Source organism: Larus michahellis, chromosome 2 (genome assembly GCF_964199755.1).
Source record: "Larus michahellis chromosome 2, bLarMic1.1, whole genome shotgun sequence".
Lineage (NCBI taxonomy): Eukaryota > Metazoa > Chordata > Aves > Charadriiformes > Laridae > Larus > Larus michahellis.
Genome location: NC_133897.1, coordinates 74,772,775 through 74,793,518, shown reverse-complemented (window position 1 = coordinate 74,793,518; position 20,744 = coordinate 74,772,775). Strand labels below are relative to the sequence as shown.

The 20,744-nt window shown below is 38.9% G+C and overlaps 1 protein-coding gene across 4 annotated transcripts in view; it reads right to left on the bottom strand.

Moving 5' to 3' along the window:
* Nucleotides 1-2,292: 2,292 nt before the first annotated feature.
* MAK (male germ cell associated kinase) overlaps nucleotides 2,293-20,744 on the bottom strand; it is a 33,934-nt gene continuing 15,482 nt past the window's right edge. For 2 of the 4 annotated variants that reach the window (XM_074575969.1, XM_074575973.1), the window contains 8 exons: nucleotides 19,142-19,309; nucleotides 17,047-17,367; nucleotides 15,806-15,996; nucleotides 15,133-15,263; nucleotides 13,387-13,518; nucleotides 11,387-11,461; nucleotides 8,502-8,630; nucleotides 2,293-3,860 (listed from right to left, as the gene is read on the bottom strand). In XM_074575969.1, coding sequence (XP_074432070.1) covers nucleotides 3,706-3,860; nucleotides 8,502-8,630; nucleotides 11,387-11,461; nucleotides 13,387-13,518; nucleotides 15,133-15,263; nucleotides 15,806-15,996; nucleotides 17,047-17,367; nucleotides 19,142-19,309 — 1,302 coding nt within the window. In that variant the 3' untranslated portion in view covers nucleotides 2,293-3,705. Of the gene's footprint in view, nucleotides 3,861-5,896; nucleotides 6,129-8,501; nucleotides 8,631-11,386; nucleotides 11,462-13,386; nucleotides 13,519-15,132; nucleotides 15,264-15,805; nucleotides 15,997-17,046; nucleotides 17,368-19,141; nucleotides 19,310-20,744 lie in introns of those variants that run through there. The other 2 variants (XM_074575972.1, XM_074575971.1) reach the window with 2 other exon arrangements.

The following is a 20,744-nucleotide window of genomic DNA, read 5'->3' as shown; positions in this document are numbered from 1 at the left end:
GCACACCTGTTTTTAACTTTACTTGTTCATCTGGATTTATACAGTTCGGTGCCTTTCCCGCAGTGTCTGGATATATTGGCAAACATGAATTGTATAAATAACCTCTATTCCATTCCCTGACTCTAGTGACTTGTAGATATAAAAATCCCATGAACTGGGGGGAGGTGTAGAGGACAAAAGCCTACACACTACATATTCAGACAAGTGTTCTATTAAAGTAATTTTATTTTCTTTTTTTTTTTTTCTGAGAGGAATCATCTATTTCAGATTTGAAAAATGCTCTATGAAAGTTTATTTAAAGACTGAAGGGCTCAGTTGATCAGTCTTTGTCCTCAGTTGATTCCCTTGATGCCTGAGATAGTTCTAAATATAAACCTGCCGTACAGAAATAATCCTGGGAGCTGCACATGGATGGTAATGTATCCCTTTTCTGCTCTCATTTAACTTAACTTCCCTTTCTGCACAGATCCTGAGCTTTGATTTCCTCAGCCTTTCTTCTTTGGTGGCTGGTACTGGGAGAGATGGAAGCAGTGGGGTTGATCCATTAGAGTGATGACTCTGGAGTTGGTCCGAGTTCTCTGAATTAATCAGGCTAGTACCTTCGCAGGAGGGTGACATCTTGTGGTCTTCTTCCCTTCCTTCCTTGTCGCAGTAAAACAGGCAGTGCAGAGCCAGTGGGGTGGCGGTGGCTAGGCTCTGCCAGCAGTGCAATGGTGAGGCAGGGCTGAGGTCAAGCCGGGATGCCAAGTCAAGCAGGGTGGGCTCCAGATCAGCAGGGACACGGCCAGGCAGGGACTCGGCTGCAACGCAGCTCCGGCAGGGCTCTCGGCAGCCTTGCCCCTGGCCACACAGCTTGAGTTAGAGCCGGCTTGAGCACAGGCAATGAGGTCTCCTGGGAAAAACTACTCGGGGCACCTTCCTAGAGCTCTTATTCCTCATCCTGCAAAGTTTGGCTTCAGGTGCTCAACCGTATTTACTTTTTCCTCCTACCTCTCTGCATAGAAACAAGGACTGAGCAGGACAGCAGATAGTTTGCTTATAAATAGTCCTTTTAAAGTGCCTAATCACAGGCTGCGGACCCAGCGTTGGCACGCAGGTGTCTGAATGTCTTTGCTCTCACTTGAAAAGGTTAATAAGCCACACATCAGCATTTAAGATATTTCTCTAAAGTACTGTATGGGTTATTTGCCTCTTCATACTGCTTTTGAAGCAGTTATTTTCTGTGGAAGTAAGGTGCAAACATCCATCCATCTCCTGCAATAAGCAGATGCTTCAGCAGTTTTCTAATTGTGTAATGGCAGTCTCAAATCAGGTAACTTGCAAAATTGGCCTGCAATTGTCCTTTAATGGAATAAAGACAATAGAAAGCAGGGAACTGGACTGATAAGCTTTTAAACTCTTAGATCAAAGTGTTAAGCCTTGCTTTAGGAAAGCGGTAGCTTGAATTAAGAACTGCTTGTAGAACTCTTATTATCACTTTTCATGTTCGGGAGAAACAGTAGTAATCCAGACAAATGGGAGAGAGAAAAGCTTGAGCCTTACATACCTCTTACTCCCCTGGAACTTTATCAGCATATACTAAATTTCTTAAGCATTAGATGGCATTTCTGCACTAACAGTTCAATGTGTATCAATGCATCTGAGTTACAATGACTCGAGAAAGCCTATTAGCCTCTTACTACTGTTTTTTCTTGCTGTTTGCAAGAATTTCTTAATGCTTGTCATGCTTTGATTATGAACATGTCAAGGTTGTTATGGTTATGTCAAAGCAGTTTCGATGTACATTAGCATATGGTAAGGACAACATGTTTCTTCTAACCGTATTTAGTGCCATAAATAATACCTATTTATTTTTCTGCTCTAGGTGACTTATGGACAGGGACACATTATTAATTAATTCCTTGACCAGACTGTGATTTTAACTAAGTCAACGGTGTCTTGTACTGGAGATGAGTGATTCATTTATCTTGTTTTTTAATTATGAAACTAATGCATTTATGCCTGTTACAGAAAGTCTGAGGTGGTCCTTCATTGCCATAGCCAGTTACAGATATATTCTACAGATAAATTCAGATGCATTTAAATAGCATAGGGCCATGTGGTAGTACTAAGGGCATGACAAATACTTAAGCCTAGGCCAATGGCGATTGAATTAAAGTCTCCAGGGCATTACTAACCAGATATCCCCATCCCATTGTAGCTCTTCCAGTATTAAAGTGGCATTTTCTTTAGGTGCAATTTTCATAACAAAATACTTTTTGGTACAAGTATGGTAGATTAAACTGACTTCCGGTAAGTTAATGTAACCCATGTATTATGGCACATTAGGTCAACAACAGGAATTTATATTTTTATATGCAGTTATAAAAGTCATACAAATACATTTCTTTTTTACAATGCTTAAAGCAGTCATGAACAGCTTTACACCTTTAAAGAACATACAAATTTTGTACTTTAAAATGGCAGGTTTAATGTAATTACTAAGCCTCAAGCATCTGTTCTAAATGCAGCTGTTAACAGAAAGAGCGTAGATCAACATCCTAAAAACAATTTGTTGTACATTGCAAGGTCCTTTGTGGGATATTACTATAAAACTTAGTATAGAAGCCAGGGAAAGTATTGAATGAGCATATATGGATTGAGGTATTGCATTATTAAAGCTTGTGTTTTCAGGTACCTAAGTTGGCCTTTAAGATCTAAATCAGAAAGCAACAGCCCAATACCCTCCCTCATGTAGCTTACTCAACTTCTGTAGCTTAGGTTGATCACCATCATCAAAAACATGTAGAAGTAGGTGTTAACTGATAATTTATGCCTTTTTGGCTAATTCACCCTTAAAATGATGACAGCCTGCAGTGATTCAGGCTCCTTAAAATGCCACTGTGACACTCCCTTGACAGGACAGATATAAATCTCCACAGATCTTTGACCAAAAATGGTCATAAGTTAATCTAGTTGAATCTAATTTTTAGGCTTCACTACAGCTTGGTGCAAGGTAAGTCTAGCGTTCAGAACTTGTTTAGCTATTTTCCAATATTGCTATCTCATTCTGTAGCCATTCATGGGCTACATGGGCCAAGTTTTTAGACCTTCCCTGTATAGTATTTATCCGTGGTTTGCTTATGTCCTGCTACAAGGAGTCAGGTTCTCATTGCTGTTATGAATATTTGCACATCACAGACCCTAAGTAACTCTTAGCTACAAGTGAGTTCTGAAATCTTTGTATGAGAGCGTGGTGTTCTTCACCAAGCCCGATCTGTGCTTTCACTTTCTGGTAAGGAACCAGCCTAATACCTGAAAGCCTGATGCTGCTCTGCTTTAGGCCCGCTTCTAGCTGCTTGTGTACATGAAAACAAGCATATGCTGATAGTGGACATTGGATTGGGCGAACAACTGTAACAGTCGCTTTAGGAGTACAATGATAGGAGACCCTCTATAGAAAAATGTTGAGTGAAATCTACTTCTCAGTAGTTTTGGCAATATGTGTTATACAATACTTAAACAAATCCTACTTTATAGCCGGTATTTTACACAGCATCATAAATATATATTAATATTTTTCTTCCACAGGTAATAGAACACAAGGTCTTTTTTCCTTCTTCAGTATTGCATAGTCTTAAGAAAAGTTTGAGCAAATAGGCATTTCAGGTTTCCAGTGCAGGAGAATTGAACACAGCTCACGTATCTACACAAGGATGGCATTTTCTATCTGTTTCCTCCGTATTTGGCCACCCAGTCTGTTCTTCCATGTACTGGCTGAATTGCTGGTGGGCGAGTTAAAATAGTCACGTTTTTTGCTGCTGAATTGAAAGTAGGACCTGGTAATGGAGGATGAGCAGCTTTGGTTTTCCAGGAATAATCTGAAAGGAACAAGAACTCTGAATTAGTTACGACTCAACAGGTATTTCACTCTTTTACACAGAAAAGAATGAGAGCTTAAAGATAACCTGTGGTACACAAGGATGCTAACAGAGCAGGATACTTTGGTCTGTGACGTGCTGTCTATACTTGTTTTCAGATAAGGTTAATGTTTCCTATAGTTTGTGTATGTTATTAGTCATTCTCATCTACTGGATATTTATTTTGCATCAATCCCGTGAGAAAACACAGACTGAAATTCAGTGGAAAAACTGATGTGTCTGTCTACAACTCTGTATCTCCTATTACAAAACAGCTATAGAATGGAAGTGTTCTTTCCTTTATGTCATATTTGAAAAAACATATAACATTGCTAAACTTACTAAAAACCAAACAGCCTAGACTGAAGGACAGCTTCTGGAGACCCTCTTGTTCCTTTTTGAGATTTTACACCTTTTATTCCCCTCCTGCTTAGCTGAGAACTCCGGTGTACGTGGTGGTGAGTCCTCTTCATCTGCATTTCCCATTTCTCTACTGATTTCATAGGATCTGTTCCAAGTCCTCAGTTTTTTGGTTTTTTTTTTTTTTGTCTCTTATATTGGCATCCACCTGGTCTCAGGCACTGTGAGTAGTGCGCTACTGTAGTGCACTACTTTATTCCCGGCCTTCCTACTCAGATTTCCCCTTTCTGCATTTCAGATAGTCACTGCTTCCTCAAGCTTCGTGTGATTATAGTAATTGCCCTGCTGCAGGGGCTGACTGCTCATCACCAATTCTGTCATTTTCCCCATGCCTTTAAAGTCAGTCATTTGGGACCTCTCATATATAAAGAAGAAATTCTATTGGGATTTGTGTGTATAAGAAATATATATAACTCCTACTATACCTTAGCACTGTTTCCTTAGCATTCCTCAAGTATGTTCTCTGCCCCTTCCATTCCTGCTTTTGTAGTTTAGTCATCTTTTATTAGGTCTCACTGATACTTTTTTTTTTTCTAATTACATTTAACATGTCATGGATAAAATACTTTTTGTGTGTGTGCCTACATATCATTCTGTTTCTTATGAAAGTCCACCTATTTTTGGTGGTATTTTTCAATCCATTCAGGAACGGGTGCAGATCAAGACATTTAAAAAGGAGGAATCTCAAGGAACTGAAACTGGGGGTCAGGTCCCCACCTCTTTGAAAATTAATACTGTTCCTTTTTATTGTAGGCTGGCATTCCCTATCTTTCATCAGCAAGTACGATTCCAGCCTACCCTCTCTTGGCAATGAAGGTCACTTTTCTCGGGTCTTGGCATTGCGTTTTCCACAGAGAAATTTATCTTTTATACTACATTATATTATTTAAATTATGGCATTAAAAAACTTAACAGAACAAACGAAGAGAGCAGAAACAATTGAGACCATAACTTATTTCAGTTTGGATAATACAAAACAAAGGGTCAGCAAAAATGTTAATGTTCAAATACCGACAGATAGGAGATAAAACCTGCCATTTGCTTCATCTTTATCTCTCTTCCCCTGCAAGTCTGCAGACTTTCGGCTAAATATAAGGGGTTTAAGCAATAGGATTCTTGCTCTTCTCCAAGACGTTGGAACAGTCTCTTAATTGACCTCCATCTGCTAGCCTTTCTGACTTTTACTACACATTTTCCATTTCTAATTACAGATTAACAGTGAATTTATTTCCCTTTGGATCACCATACGTAATTCCTTTTCATTCTCACTATTCACAGCAGTCTAGAGATAGTTGCAGATTTTGTCCTCCTGTGAACTTCTTGATCCACACACTGTGACAAATCAGAACTCTCGCTGTTGTGTTTCAGCAGTGAGTTGATAAGATAATGAAGTGCAGCTCCAGTCTTCCCTGGTGGGCTGCTGATCAACTCAGACTCAGAACATGCATACATCTAAGTGTATTTTATACATGTGTGCTATCTCTTGTCTTCCCTCCCCCTCTCCTTCTCACAAGTCACTTGCAAGTCTGTAAGGGGAACAGGTAACTCAGAAAGTCAGCAAAAAGACAACATTATTAAGCAGGACCGTATCAGTTTGGTCTGCCGTAGGTCCTTTATTTAAACAATTCATGACCAGTTGAGGGCCTTGCTATTTTCTCTGAAGTAACTAGAGAGGTGTGCTGTTTGGTTTGGACAACAGTTCTAAATCTTCACTTGCAAACCAGTTTCTCCTGCAACCTGAGGACTTCAGTTCATCTTCTCTGAATCAGAAACATATCAACAAAGAAGGTGCTCAGTATGTCATCCACACTGTAGAAGATCCAAGGTAACATTTACATTCAGAACAGATTTCACGTTGTTTTTAACTGATGAATAGAAGTGTCTTTTAATGTCTTTGTTAATGCAATGTACAGCTACTCCATTACTGTATCGTAACTATTAAGAACTGGCCATTTGCATTCTCATCTGGCCACTGTAAGCATAGATCAGCATCATTCAGTTGCATTAAGTGACATTAAGCTGATTAAGAGACCCACACAAGACAGCCCCAAGCTACACGGAAGTCACTGTCAAGAAAATTCCTTCAAATCCATTCAATTATAAGGCTTTTTTAAAAACTTGAATTTATCTATTTTGCATACTTAATAGTTGGTGACTGTATCAATTCCTACTAGCTACACAAATCATGGATTTATATTTGTGTGCAGTCTATGTGACCATTTACTATAGAGTTGTGGAGTTATATATTTTTACAATTTGCTTAACCCTTCACCACTCAGGAACAGTAGTTTAGCAAATGATCCAAACCTAGAATTACAGAAGGTTTGCACCTTTATTTTCTCTTTTACCTAACAAGTGAGCACCCAGACCCCTGAACTAGAAGACAGGGATGGGGAGCAGAATGAAGCCCCTGTAATCCAAAGGGAAACGATAAGGGACCTGCTTCAGCACCTGGAGGTGCACAAATCTATGGGGCCGGATGGGATCCACCCAAGGGTATTGAAAGAGCTGGCGGAGGTGCTCGCCAGGCCACTTGGTATCATTTATGAGCAGTCCTGGACAACCGGGGAGGTCCCAGCTGACTGGAGGTTAGCAAATGTGACACCCATCCACAAGAAGGGCCGGAAGGAGGATCCGGGGAACTACAGGCCAGTCAGTCTGACCTCGGTGCCTGGGAAGGTCATGGAACAGATCCTCCTCAGTGCCATTACACGGCACATGCAGGAGAAAAGGGTGATCAGGCCCAGTCAGCATGGGTTTGTGAAGGGCAGGTCATGCCTATCAAACCTAATATCCTTCTATGATAAGGTGACCCACTTAGTGGATGAGGGAAAAGCTGTGGATGTTATCTACTTGGATTTTTGCAAAGCTTTTGACACTGTTTCCCACAACATTCTCCTGGAGAAACTGGCTGCTCATGGCCTGGACAGGTGTACTCTTCGCTGGGTAAAAAACTGGCTGGATGGCCGTGCCCAGAGAGTGGTGGTAAATGGAGTTAAATCCAGTTGGTGTCCAGTCACAAGTGGTGTCCCCCAGGGTTCGGTGCTGGGGCCAGTTCTCTTTAATATCTTTATCAATGATCTGGATGAAGGGATCGAATGCACCCTCAGTAAGTTCGCAGATGACACTAAACTGGGCGGGCGTGTTGATCTGCTTGAGGGTAGGTTGGCTCTGCAGAGGGATCTGGACAGGCTGGACCGATGGGCTGAGACAAATGGTATGAGGTTCAACAAGGCCAAGTGCCGGGTCCTGCACGTGGGTCACAACAACCCCATGCAGTGCTACAGGCTTGGGGCAGAGTGGCTCGAAAGCAGCTCAACAGAAAAGGACTTGGGAGTGTTGGTTGACAGCCAGCTGAATATGAGCCAGCAGTGTGCCCAGGTGGCCAAGAAGGCCAACAGCATCCTAGCCTGTATCAGGAATAGTGTGGTGAGCCGGACTAGGGAAGTGATCATCCCCCTGTACTCGGCACTGGTGAGGCCTCACCTCGAGTACTGCGTTCAGTTTTGGGCCCCTCGCTACAAGAGGGACATTGAGGTGTTGGAGCGTGTCCAGAGAAGGGCTACAAAGCTGGTGAGGGGTCTGGAGGACAAACCTTATGAAGAACGACTGAGGGAGCTGGGGTTGTTTAGCCTGGAGAAGAGGAGGCTGAGGGGAGACCTTATCACCCTCTACAACTACCTGAAAGGAGGTTGTAGAGAGATGGGGGCTGACCTCTTCTCCCTGGTGACAAGTGATAGGACGAGGGGAAACGGGTTCAAGTTACGTCAGGGGAGGTTTAGATTAGATATTAGGAGACATTTTTTCACTGAAAGGGTTATTAAACATTGGAATAGGCTGCCCAGGGAGGTGGTGGATTCACCATCCCTGGAGGTGTTTAAAAAAAGGGTAGATGGGGCACTTAGGGACATGGTTTAGAAGTGGCTCTTGTCAGGGTAGGCTAAAGGTTGGACTCGATGATCTTAAAGGTCCCTTCCAACCTCAACAATTCTATGATTCTATGATTCTAAATAATAGTAGCAATAGTTTCTCTATCAGGACCACCTACCTCTAGACACCTACATTCAATTCACTTATGTTAAAAAAAAATTTATGCCCAAGAATTTTATTTACAAAACTTGAGGAAAACCTTCCTAAGGTGCTCTTTGTCTCAGATATGTATAGTGAAAGGATATTTCCTACCTGATACAGGTGCACCAAGAGGGGCTAGCTGTATCCGTTGTCCAGCTGATCCAGCTTCCTTTTTATGAAAGGATGGGATGTATACTCCTGATGGGTTGTAAGCAGCCCCACTTACAAAGCCAGGATTTCCTGTTGAAATTACAGAGGTTCAGTACTTTCAGTTGCATTCAGAAAATCTTGCCTAGTCACTTTTATATAAGTCACTTCAAAATACATTTGCAGCACCACAAGAGAACGAAGTATGAGCATTCTTTAAAAACTCCCTCGTGCTTGTCTGTTGAAAAAAAAGTATTATGTCCATTCTTTGCTTTGTACATTAGTTGGACCCTTTATAGCACTTAACAGACTGTGTAAGTTGCAGATCCAGTACATGATCTGCAATTCAGCAGGAATAAAGACAAGAGAGGGGGATGAACATTTAATTAATACTTTCATTAAACTTAGACCACAGAGAAAGGTTTACCCTGAGGTTTAGAGAAAGGTAGCATCTTACCTTTTATGCACAGCTATTTGCTCTACTGGAAGCTGGTTTAAGCACTTCAGTATTTGAAAACTAGTGCTCAACAGTACTCTTGTTCTCAACATGTTCAGCCTAAATCTGTCTAAAATAATGGAACCAAACTGCTCTTGTGGGAAGCGGTGCACCGCTTGAAATTGACTTTGCCAGTTCTACAGTTAAAGGCCTGCTATAAGTGTCAGACGCAATTACCCTCTTTCTTTAATCCTGGTTATAATTCTATTGTGCCTAGTTTTGGTTCAGATATTTTTTTAAAGAAGTGCTACCTTGGGAAGGTTGACATAATCATCCTCATTTGGAAGCTGAGAAACATTGCGCATTTATATACAAAATTAGTACTGAAATTATTGCCTAATGGCAGAAAGATCTGTAACAGTACTTAAACTCCCTGCTCCAAGAAAATGTCTTACTTTCTCCATGGCTGTCATCACCTGGGACAGTGTTAAGACTGCGCTGGCACAATGTCCAGAGAGAAATGCTTTTCTCTAGTGGTGTGGTTCTGTATTCCGTAGTATTAAATTTATGAACTACAAGGCCATACACAGTAGTTTTAATTTGACCTTTATCAAGTGTGAGCATTTTAATCATATTAATATTCAGCATGGTTTCAATGGTAGTTCCAATAAAACACGGAATATCTGATTTGACAGTTTTTCTGTCTCCTAAATCTCTGCCTTCAGTGCAATCCCAAAATCTTCCTCTTCACACAAATACTCCCAGTTTTCTGTGATAATTTCAGAGCTCAGAGCAGTGGATCTATAAGCTGCAAAACTGGTAATCTACAAACCCAAAAAATTATCCTCCAGCTGTGTTGGGTCATTGCATACCTCCCTGTTCAGGAGTACTAACAAAAAAGCATTCAGATAACTCAGTTTTCTCAGTGTCCCCAAACTGTTGCTTCTATCAGTTCCACAAATAGTTGAGTCTCTGTGTGGCTTCCTCCCTGTGTCCAGTTGATGCCAGTCTCCAGCACAGAAAAGAATGACACAAAAGGCCTAGTAAAAAAATATAACTTTAATAACGTATTCTAATACAATTTAACTTTCTTGTAGTCTTTAAGTTGTTCTTCCTTTTCAGGAATTTGCCTGAAAAACAAAACAACACAGTTTTAGTGGTTCGTTCACCCGCCTGTGCACATACACATTCTCTTATTCCCCCAGTGCCTAATTATTTCACTGGGCATGGTTCAGAGCTCTGACGGCTCAGTAGCATCCCTTAAAATTCTGAGGTCTGAAAATAAGAATGTGATAGGCCTCAATATAACTTCAAAAAGACTACTTCTGTCTGCTTCTTACCTACAGCTCAGGAAAGCTGCCTATCTTGTCAAAAATTGCTCAGCCACTTTTTGGTTCTCCTTACCTCTTGATGTTCAATGTCCTTTATGAGCTTTCCTGCAGGAAATGGAAGAGTGCAGCCAGGAAGAACAGTCTGGGTGAAACAGAGAGGTCTGGAGTGGTGATCTTTTGTTGGATGAGAACAAGGGAAGGAGGGAAAAAAAGTTCAATATAAAATAACAAAATAACTACAAATAAAAAAAATAAGCCTACTGAAAAGCACAGTTCCTTACCTCTAACCGCTGCCGTACAAAAGAAGGGGTGCTTGCTATAGAAGTATTGATCCATCAGGCATCCAGGAGGTCTGGCAGCAGGTGTATAGGGAAGTACTCACGGCCGTGATGTCAGCAAGTATAAGTGTGGCCAAGGCCATGCCCCCTACTTGATTCTTCATAAAGGACAAAGTCATTGAATTGTTTGAGCTGGGTAGTGAGTTCAAAAAACCCAATGAATAGTTGTAATGGGGCATACCACACAGGCAGTACACCCCAGAGGGGTCAGAAACTGGGGGAGAGGTGAAACATTCCAGCAGCTTTACAATGCTTGCCGTGAACAGTGTGTTTGAATACAAACTAGGCTGCCTGGAAACCTGAGTTTCCACCCTCTTACACTAAGGTAGCTCCACCAAAATCTCTGCAATCACAGGGCTGTAAAATCAGTGTAACACAGAGAATGAGAATGCAGTCAATGGTGCAAGTCCCGAGTGCTGTTAAGAACAAGCAGTTCTTCAGGAGAGATGCATATGCTGCTGCTTTAGGAGCGCTTCTTCACCATTATCCGGCAATAGTCCAGTGACACGCGGTGGATTATAGTTAGGGTAATAAAATACTCTCTGTCTTTTAAAGCACAGTTAAGTGCCAAGAGTCCAGAAATCACAATGAAGAGACCATGATTTTACAAAACAGATTACAACTGAAAATGAAGTACATGATCACCTTGAATCTGCATTATAAACGCATTTTTTTTTTTACAAGAAAATGTAAAACATAAATAGGTAAGATACAAAGAACCAAGCTATAATTGCTATAAATTACCTTTTGGATCCTCTAATTTTTCATTCAACCTTTCTTTGCATGATAGCTTTTCAATAGGTATAATTAAGTTCTCATCTGTAGACAAGGAAAATGAAAGGAAGAAAAAGATGGAAAGACAGAACTTTAGAAAAAGTGTATGAAGAACATGGCTACGTGATGTAAAAGAAATGAGGGAAAACAAAGCAAGAAAGAATAAATATCTGACATTTTTGGAACTTTTGTCTCATTCCTATGTTTTCTCAAGCAACTCTAACAAGTTACTTTACAAGGTCCTTTCTAATAATGGAATACAAATGTAATTTACCAACAATGCAATAACATTCCAGTCACACAAATGCCTAAATCACAAGTTTAAGCACTTAGACCTATCTACAAAGTTGACTGATCATAACGTTACCATTCTTCACAAATAAATCATTTGTAACTGTTTGCTCTTATCTTATTTCACCGTAGGGCAATGTTGTGGATGAGGAAAAAAAAAAGAAGCACTTAAATAAACTAAACATAGTTATTTAAACAGTAAACAGTACAGTGTCAACTTTCAAATCTGTCAATATGAAAAAAGTAAACATATATAATTTACATGTGTTGTATTTCCGTGATGGGTGCTGCAGCTATCCTGGTTTCATGTGTGTCTGTCTTAGATGTTGTTGACTCACCAGCATATGAAACATCACATGCAATTTAAGATACCGATGGAAATGATACCAAGTATTTTCAAACATACAAAATAATCAGTTTTAGGTTTTATTTTCTTTAAACTTTTGGTAGACATTCAAAGTAAGCCAGCAAGACAAAAGCAGGATTTTTACCATTAGCATTCATCTTAATTTTATTTTCAGTGCAATTCAGTAGGTAGATGTCTACTGATGCATACTTTTGGAAACAGCTCTTTGCTTTTTTGTGCCTAATTGCCTTGCAAGACTATTTTATGAATATACTAATTAATTCCAAGGCACCTGGATACTATATTTCAGAAAATAAAAAGGTACATATGATGATTGCTTAAAAAGTCTCTTGTATTCCATAAAAATTCTGGTAGGCACTGTTATTTTTCCACTGCAAAAAACCTTTCACATAATTTCAGATGAACAGCTTACAGCTCACCTGACTTTCAGAGGGAAAATCAGGTTCGTTGATACTGCAGAATGGCTACTGAAGTTCTATTAGAAAGGGGTGCAACATCTGCATGTAAACAAACCTCCTAAAGTTCTTTCTCTACAAGAATTTAAGGCTAGGTGGTTTACTCGCATTAAAGTATTTGGGAGTGACTCATGCTAGCTGGACAATGGCTGCAAAGTTTTTAAGAAGGTAACCTCCCATAACAGGGTGATGGGACTGTGTACCTAAAGTACAGGGCTTGGTGGTCAGAAGATAGATTTTAGTCTCGAGTATGATGCTTTCCCCAGTGAAATCTTAGATAAGATGTTTAACTAGTCTTAGTCTTCACTCTATAAAATGCTGATAATAGTGTTCTTCACAAAATGCAGTACCAAAAGGCATCTTGCTGCAAATTCCTTGCTGAAAATAAGGGGAATTTTCATGCAGCAAAGTATTTAGGACAAGGCTAGTAGATTTCTAAAAGACATGTTTAGAATATTAGGCAGTACTTCTATTACATGAGCACACCACCCACCGTCTTGTTTTCAGATGTGAGACTGCCGTTTGATTGTGTTCCACGGCACAGTGACCAGGCAGTAATGAGGTCAAACTATTTGCTTAAATTAACACAGTGAAATAATGGTCTAAGAGGATTATGGACAAAATTTGTCTTGATAGAACTTTATAATAGGGCTGGTCTATACTTCCTTTACGCTCTGAAAGCAAAACACATAGTTTACGTATGAAGAAGTTGTTACTTTAAGAGTCTGTCATTAAAACAAGAAAAAAAAAGTTAGCTAATAAGCTAAGCCTGACAACAGAAGTTAAACCAGATGGTCTTAACTAAATTAATTAAAGTATGACAAGATATAAGTGACCATTTTTAATTACACTTTTACCTGTAGTATTTCTATTGAAAGCCACTCCTCCTCCAGTGTGTGCCAGCGGTTTAGAAAATAACTGGTTGTTCCAGGTTCCTTGTGATCCTTCTTTACTGACTGCTACTAAAGAGACACTCTTAGGGTTTACACCTTAGAAAAGAAATTATGGAAAATGTTATAAATATCAATTTTCAAGCATCATTTAAGCAATGAAAAATGTACGTTTTTAGAACAATAAAACAACACTGAATTATTTGTGGTATAACGTAAACACCATTAATGTAAAAGAACAATGTCCATTGATTAGGTCAGATTTTTCAGCCAAACCATGAAAACTAGAGACACTGACTTAAAAACAATTCTCTTCATGCTTTCAAGAGAACTTTTCAAAGCCTTTTTAGTACAGTTACTTGTTTTGCATAAAACCATAATATCATTATTGATACTTTTGACTCTCAAACAATTAACACAAACTAAAAATACCTATCAAAAACTAGGGTTCTCAAGGCTGAAAATAAACTACTTCTTCAAGGGATAAATTAAAAAGTAGGACAAAGAGGTTTTGTTACTTCAGTATGTTATGAGCATTACAACAACACAGCATGAAAGCAGCTCCCAGATCTAGCAGTAACAGAACTAAAGTAATATGTAATACGGATAAATAACAAATATGCTCCTTGGAGAGCTATTATTCTCTTAAGTGCTGAAATTAATTATTTTTTACACCTATGCATTTCTCATTGAAAACTCTACTAAAATCAGAGAGACATCAGAAAAGATAAGACATACAGATGAACTTTCCATTTGTGTTACCTTTTGATAGGGAAGCTTCCCCCGCCCCCCCCCCCCTTTTTTTTTTTTTTCTTTTTTTTTCTTTTTTTTCTCTTTTGGACTTAAACTGTTGAGTCTCTGGGCATCCTATTTAACATTCAAGAAGTGATTTCATATTCAGAAGTCATCACTGGCCTAATGAATTTCTGAGGAATTAGTGATACATTACAACAAAACAACTTGCCTGACAATCAGGAATTTCTCTGTCAGTCACCTAAATTCTCATATGTGGATTACAGTAGATGTCATGATACACTTACTGTACATAAATTACTTACTGTAATTGTGCAAACTATCATGGTAATAAAGAAAAGATACTGAGACACCAAGGAAATTATTTGGTTATGAAATATATTCAGAATAGTAACTGAAGGAAACATTCCCTTTTCTTTCTCCTCCTTCCCATTTTTATTCCTTAGCAATTACAGCATTTCATGTTATTTTCCTGATAAAATCACCCAGATTTAGACCAAGCTATGTATTTACTTTTAAGGAGGATGACTGCCTTGGGACGAGAAGTGAGCGTGTGAATTCCTACCAATGCGAGTGGCTGATACTTCTAAACACTTTCTACGAAGAAGGGTAACTGAGCTTACCAGAACTTTAATCTCAAAAAACCCCAAACCTCCTGACACTGCAAAACTGAAAACTATGCACTGTATTCAATTCACATTACTGAGGGTTTTATGTATTACTGGTCATAAGAGGGCCTGTGAACTTCTACGGTGTACAAGTAGCGTTGAGCTCCCTTCTACATTTACATAGCCAGGAATTTCTGCATCAATTGTGATATGTTCTGCATAAGTCCAAAAATTGAAAATTTAGCCTGGTTACGAAAAGCAACATTATCCAGCGTGAAATCCAAAGTTCAAATGTACTGTACGTAGCTTGTTCACAGCTTGTATTTTCATATGTTTTGACTTTTACCCTTACCAGGTAGATATCTTGATTGTCTTAGATAGTACTGCTTTGCTGATGTATTTGATCTTCCAGAATCATTTCTCATCAGAACCTTATTTTCCCCTCCTGGCTGGATACAGCATGAAGCTTTTTGTTCTGGCACACTAAAAAATGAAAAGTGTTCAAACAACGTGACCAACAACTCGGAATACCAAAAGCTGATCCTAGCCCAAAGACTACAGTGCTCTTTTCTTATCCTGCTTTCATCAGCAGTATTTATTCTCAGAAAGAAACAGCCAAATCTCATACCTCATGAGAGTTTGACCTGGGACTTTGAAGTAAAAAGTGTATTCCATGCTACAGAATAAAAGCAAATGTGGGTAACTGTGGCAGAACTTAGTACCAAGCTTAACTGACAAAGGAAGTGAAGTTAGTATATCTGATTTTAGTAAAACACACAATTTCTTAATAACATGACAAACACCTAAACCATACAGTGTCTGAAAACAAATTTGATTCAGTTTGGATGTTACTGGCACAGTCAACACCACACCCAAAGCAGCTCTGCTCACGGAGCTCTTTGCATTCTTGCAGGATTTTGGTGATTTAAGTTTTAGCAAATTTGTCTTAGTTTATAAATCTACTAGACACTGTTTACTAAAAAAAATAAATAATAATTATGTGATTTTATAATTATAAGACTTACCTAAAAAGACATTCCTTGTTTTTCTTTTCTTTTAACAGTGCAATGCTAGGCTTCTTTGAACATGACATTCCAAATTCAGTGTCATCCAAGTCATCCCAGCTGTCCACAGCCTTTACCAAAGTCTGACCCCATCGTCTTCGGCAGCTTTTAGGACCTACTGCACCATTCTGAGGGCCATTAGCTGCTTGTTTCTATTTTAAATAGGAAAAAAAAAAAGCTTCAATTCAATTCTAAAATTTTGTATTTTGTATCTAGTTCACTTCCTGACTACCACTTAAGAATTTTGAGGGAATTTTTTCCATTGTGTTGTGCCTATTTTGATCATAGAATGACTTTAAGCACAAAACATAATAATAATGCCAGCAGGTATTTTGAGCGTAGCTCTTTTGGACTGTCATCCTTAAATTGCTCAAATCTACCTGAAGTAGCGAAGTTAATGTTCTACTTGCAGACCCAGTTCAGTGCTCAGCCTCTACTACTGGTATCTTGCTGAACTCATGCTCTCAACGGTGGTAAATGAACCATCAAGAAGTAGGGCACAGTGGTGCAGAACCTTTGCAGCAATCACACTCGGGGTTTAGAAGTGCCAATTGTTGTGGCCCCAAAGTAAATGCAGTAAATAAAAAAAAGTTAGTTGGGCCTTTCCTTAACATTCCCTTCCAAATAAATTATTAGATTTTAAAACTGTCCTTTCATCTGACTGTTTGCTTTCCAGTATTTTCTGAACACCTATTATTTTTAGCATACTTTATATTGTAGTTCAATGAGTATAAGTGGAAAGCAAAATGAAGATTACAAACCAAAGTTTAATATTCATCTTGCTAAAAATCTTACTTGTTAAATTCTTACAAGCTTAGGAATTGGATGAACTTTCTCAGGTATTTTCCTGCTTGAGGCAAGCGAAGTTCTCCCTTTCCATTTCTGTACTGTATACTAACAATATTTTTGTGAATTGTTTCTCAAATGTCAATAAACAATAGCTACTGTAACTACATTACTGCATAAAGATGTCAGTAAAGGCTATTATAAACGAACATACATTGTTGTTACAAGCAATCTAGTATTCTGATTTGCTGTAAAATTTCAGTAAGTGGCCAGTTATGTCCTTAGTTAGTACCTAACTATCTGTATTTCCTCAAAAGAAAAAAAGGAAAAGTATGACAATATTCAAGGGATCGCCTGGTTGAATATATTAAGAACTCTAAAAAAAACCACCTAAGTATTTGTTGAAGACAACTTACTGGCGATGAGTTTTTATTGATCGTTGGAAAAAATGGTTGTGCCTGTGGCTGCTGCTGCTTTGGTAGTTGCTGGTTAGCTGTATTCTGAGGCAACTGAATTTGCTGGAGAGGCTGGTGGTTAACCTTTGACAGGGGCTGTAGCTCTGTTTTGTCAGGTGCCTCAGGTGAAGACAGAGGTTCTGGCTTGGATATAGCTTCCAGTTTAGGTAAAGCTGGCTTTGTCTCTGTTGGCTGAACTGGTTTAATAGGAGTCTGCTTCTCCAGATACTGTGGAGGAGGTCCTAAAACTTGGCCAACTTGAAAGTAAGGGTACTTCAAAGCCTGGAGAAGAAGATATAACATAATAATTTTACTTCAAAAAGTGGACTTTGGTAACCTCATCAAGGATCTAAGCAGGTTTATGGAGCAAGCTCTACAGCACAGATGCAAGATGGATGCATGAGATCATATGTAAACAGTGTGTACTGATAACTGTCAGTTCTGTATTTTAAACTCTTCCCATCATATAATTTAGTAAGACGGATGTACTTGTACATGTTACAGCAGTCATGTCCTTTCTTTCCCGCCTTTCTTCTAGGTTTTGTGGAGTCTGTGTTTTGAGGTGCATTTTACATTCCACACTATTCTATATTAATGCAGTAATGAATTTCAATCTTAAAACAGGTAGTCTCCACTACCTTTACCACATGCTTTATTACATGTTTCCACAGCTAACTACATTTTGGCAACTTGATGAAGTGCTTTTTTTTTTTTTTATTAAAAAACCCAAAACCCAGAAGTGTGATGATTGCCATTTAATACTAATGTATGGGTTTTACAATTAGAGGATGTTAACAAGCAAAGTTTCTCCCTCGTTTTCTTATCACCAGCTTTCCCTGTTTTTTGTTTTGCATTGAAATACATTCACTGTGCTTGCTGTGCCTTCATGGTGTTTACTGAGAAACTACAGCATTTGTCTTCAGGCAGATGTGTATTTCATTCTTCTCTGACCTTTTCATGTCCACAACTAGATGCACAGCACGGACATACCTTATTAGCACAGCTCCTCCTATGTCAAAACACACTCTGCTACTCCTGTGTAGGATCCTACTCTTTGTTACTTCTCAAAGAGATGTTCTGCCTCAGCTACACTTGAGAACTGCTGTCTTTGTACACATTTCCATGTATATGCATTAAACTCTCCCTTTTGGCTGTGGATTACACAACTGCTGCAGCTGCTTCCTTGACAATTCACTCAGGCAAAAGCTGGTTATTTGCTTTCATAAAGCACCATGCAGTATTCTATGTAGAGATACACAGCACCGGACTACAGTTAGATCTCAGTGACTGTAACAATAGATATGCTTTATAAAGTGGAAAGAAATGGTTGCTGTACTTGGTACCATCTGCTTAACCACTTCTGAATCACTTAAATTACATCCATCTTGCATAACTTGCAATATGTCCTTTTTCTTTCCCAATTGTATTCCCCTTTTATACTTTCTAAATAGGATTGCATTAGGTATGAATAATAAAAAAAAAAAAAAAATCAGTAGAATGTAACCATCTTTAGTACTTGAAACATGTTTTTTAAAATTAACTTGGAGAAAAACTGTGACCTTTGCGACCTATTGGTATGTTCTTCACAAAGTTCTTTCCTTATCACTTAGTAGTTTATGTCCCATCTCCAAGTAAAAATAATCCTTAGCTCTTCTATACTGCATTCCATCTGCAGCATCACAAAAACCAATGCTGAATTTTCAATATCCCCATTTGTACAGATGGGGGAGGAAAAAGAAGGCAGCAGAAGTGACTTAGAGTTACAATTCGGAAATTTTCAGCTCAGATTTTTCTCTATCCTGTACAGAGAAAGTTTTAGAATATGCCAATACAGAAGACAACCTTACAGAAATACCTAAAGAGTTTATGATGTCTGCTGAGACAGGTTTAGAACTTTCTCTCCTCACTACTCAGTCTCATTCCCACCAAAGTGTTCAAAATGGGGAGATGTTTCTCTGGCCATCAGTATTATGACAATCAATTGCTTTCTGTATCTACAATTTTTTAACAATGCAAGAAAATTCAGTCTTATACTTAATCATTCAGGTGCTCAGACCTGAGTTGCTGTAGGTCTCTTCTTTGGATTCCAGTTCAGCATATCACTCATAAGCTGTATTGCTTCATTGCTTGCATTTGGGATTAGAGTTTTTAGGCTTATAGGGACACATTGTGGGAAACGGAAATTCATGGCAGAAGCAAGGTGGTATCCTTCTGGCCACTCACTCTGTTTCAAAGGAAAGAAAAATAAGCACCAAAAAAGAACAAAAACTATATATCTTTGAAACATTAGATCAAATTTAATTTTATGCAGCTTGAGTCACGCGTGGTTTGTGTAGCTCCTTCCTGTATAGTGGAAAACAGGCATTCCTGTTTTCCATTACAATTATTACACCACCAGTGAACGCAGCCCTTCGCTAGCTCTCCTGTAGGTAAAGCTGTAATCCCCACTTGGATACAGTCCACCTGAAGGAGAAGAGAGCGCAGCAGTACCAGGAGCAGGACCAAACATCCCATCTACCACAGAAATGAGCTCAAACAGCTGACTTCAACGTACCTTCTTTTATGGCAATAGTAGAGGTGAGGCCCTTCCACCCAGCATACCATGGTTGTGTAACCATGATGAAACCTATACAATATACCACTGACTCCACCATTAAGACAGTCAATGATTAAATTACAACTAGACACTACTGCAACAGGAAAAAGCCACGACCACCAGATTAAATTTTGGTTTTAAGTGTTTCACTTTCCAAAAGTAAACCCTGAAGTCCTTTGCTGCTTGATAACTGCATTGTTTAAATACAGAACCATAGGATTATCAAAGACCTCAAGAGATCATGTAGTCCATGCCCTTGTCGCTTTGTGGTAGGTTTTAGTCTCAAAAAGCTTCCAGTTCCTGGCACTCCAAAACCGCTCTAAACAGTCTATTCCAATGCGTAATTCTCCTCAGGATTAGAAAAATGCAGGTTTCTCTTATAACAATAAAAGACCATTGCTGAGTATGCTATCATCCATGGATACCAAGAAGGACTATTTGTTTCTTGTATCTAGAACAGCCTTTTTATACATTAGAAGGTGTATTTCTTCTCCTTTCTTCCCGTCTTCCTTTGTATAGGCTAAAGAAACCCAAACAATTGAATTCCTGGGTCTAGGCTTTTTATGTTTTTCTTCCTCTCCGGACTCTGATTTTTCTCTCTTGAAAGGCAAAACTTTAAACTGGATATAATATAGCAAGCGGAACAGAAAAATTAGTTCATACGTCAGTTGACAATACTCCCTTCTCTACACACTGGTATGGTATTTGTCTTTATTGCAACAAAACACTGTTGACATACAATGCACTATACAGCTCCTACATCCTCTTCTACAGATGTGTTAGCTGTATAGTTATCCCCAGATATTTAGGCGGATGATTATTCCTGCCTAAGTACAGCTGTCTACACACTACTAAAGAAAAATTTTTAAGCTATATCTCTAATTTTATAAAAAACCCTCTGAATTCTAATCTTGTCTTCTAGCATACTCAGTCCTTCCCAGCCTGCTATCTACCAACTTAAGTAAAATATATTCCATCAGAAGGCCTTTAACACAATTTAAAAATTTCATCAGATGCAGAATGACTCAGGAGTCCTATTAGATCTTTCATTTTGAATGTGAAC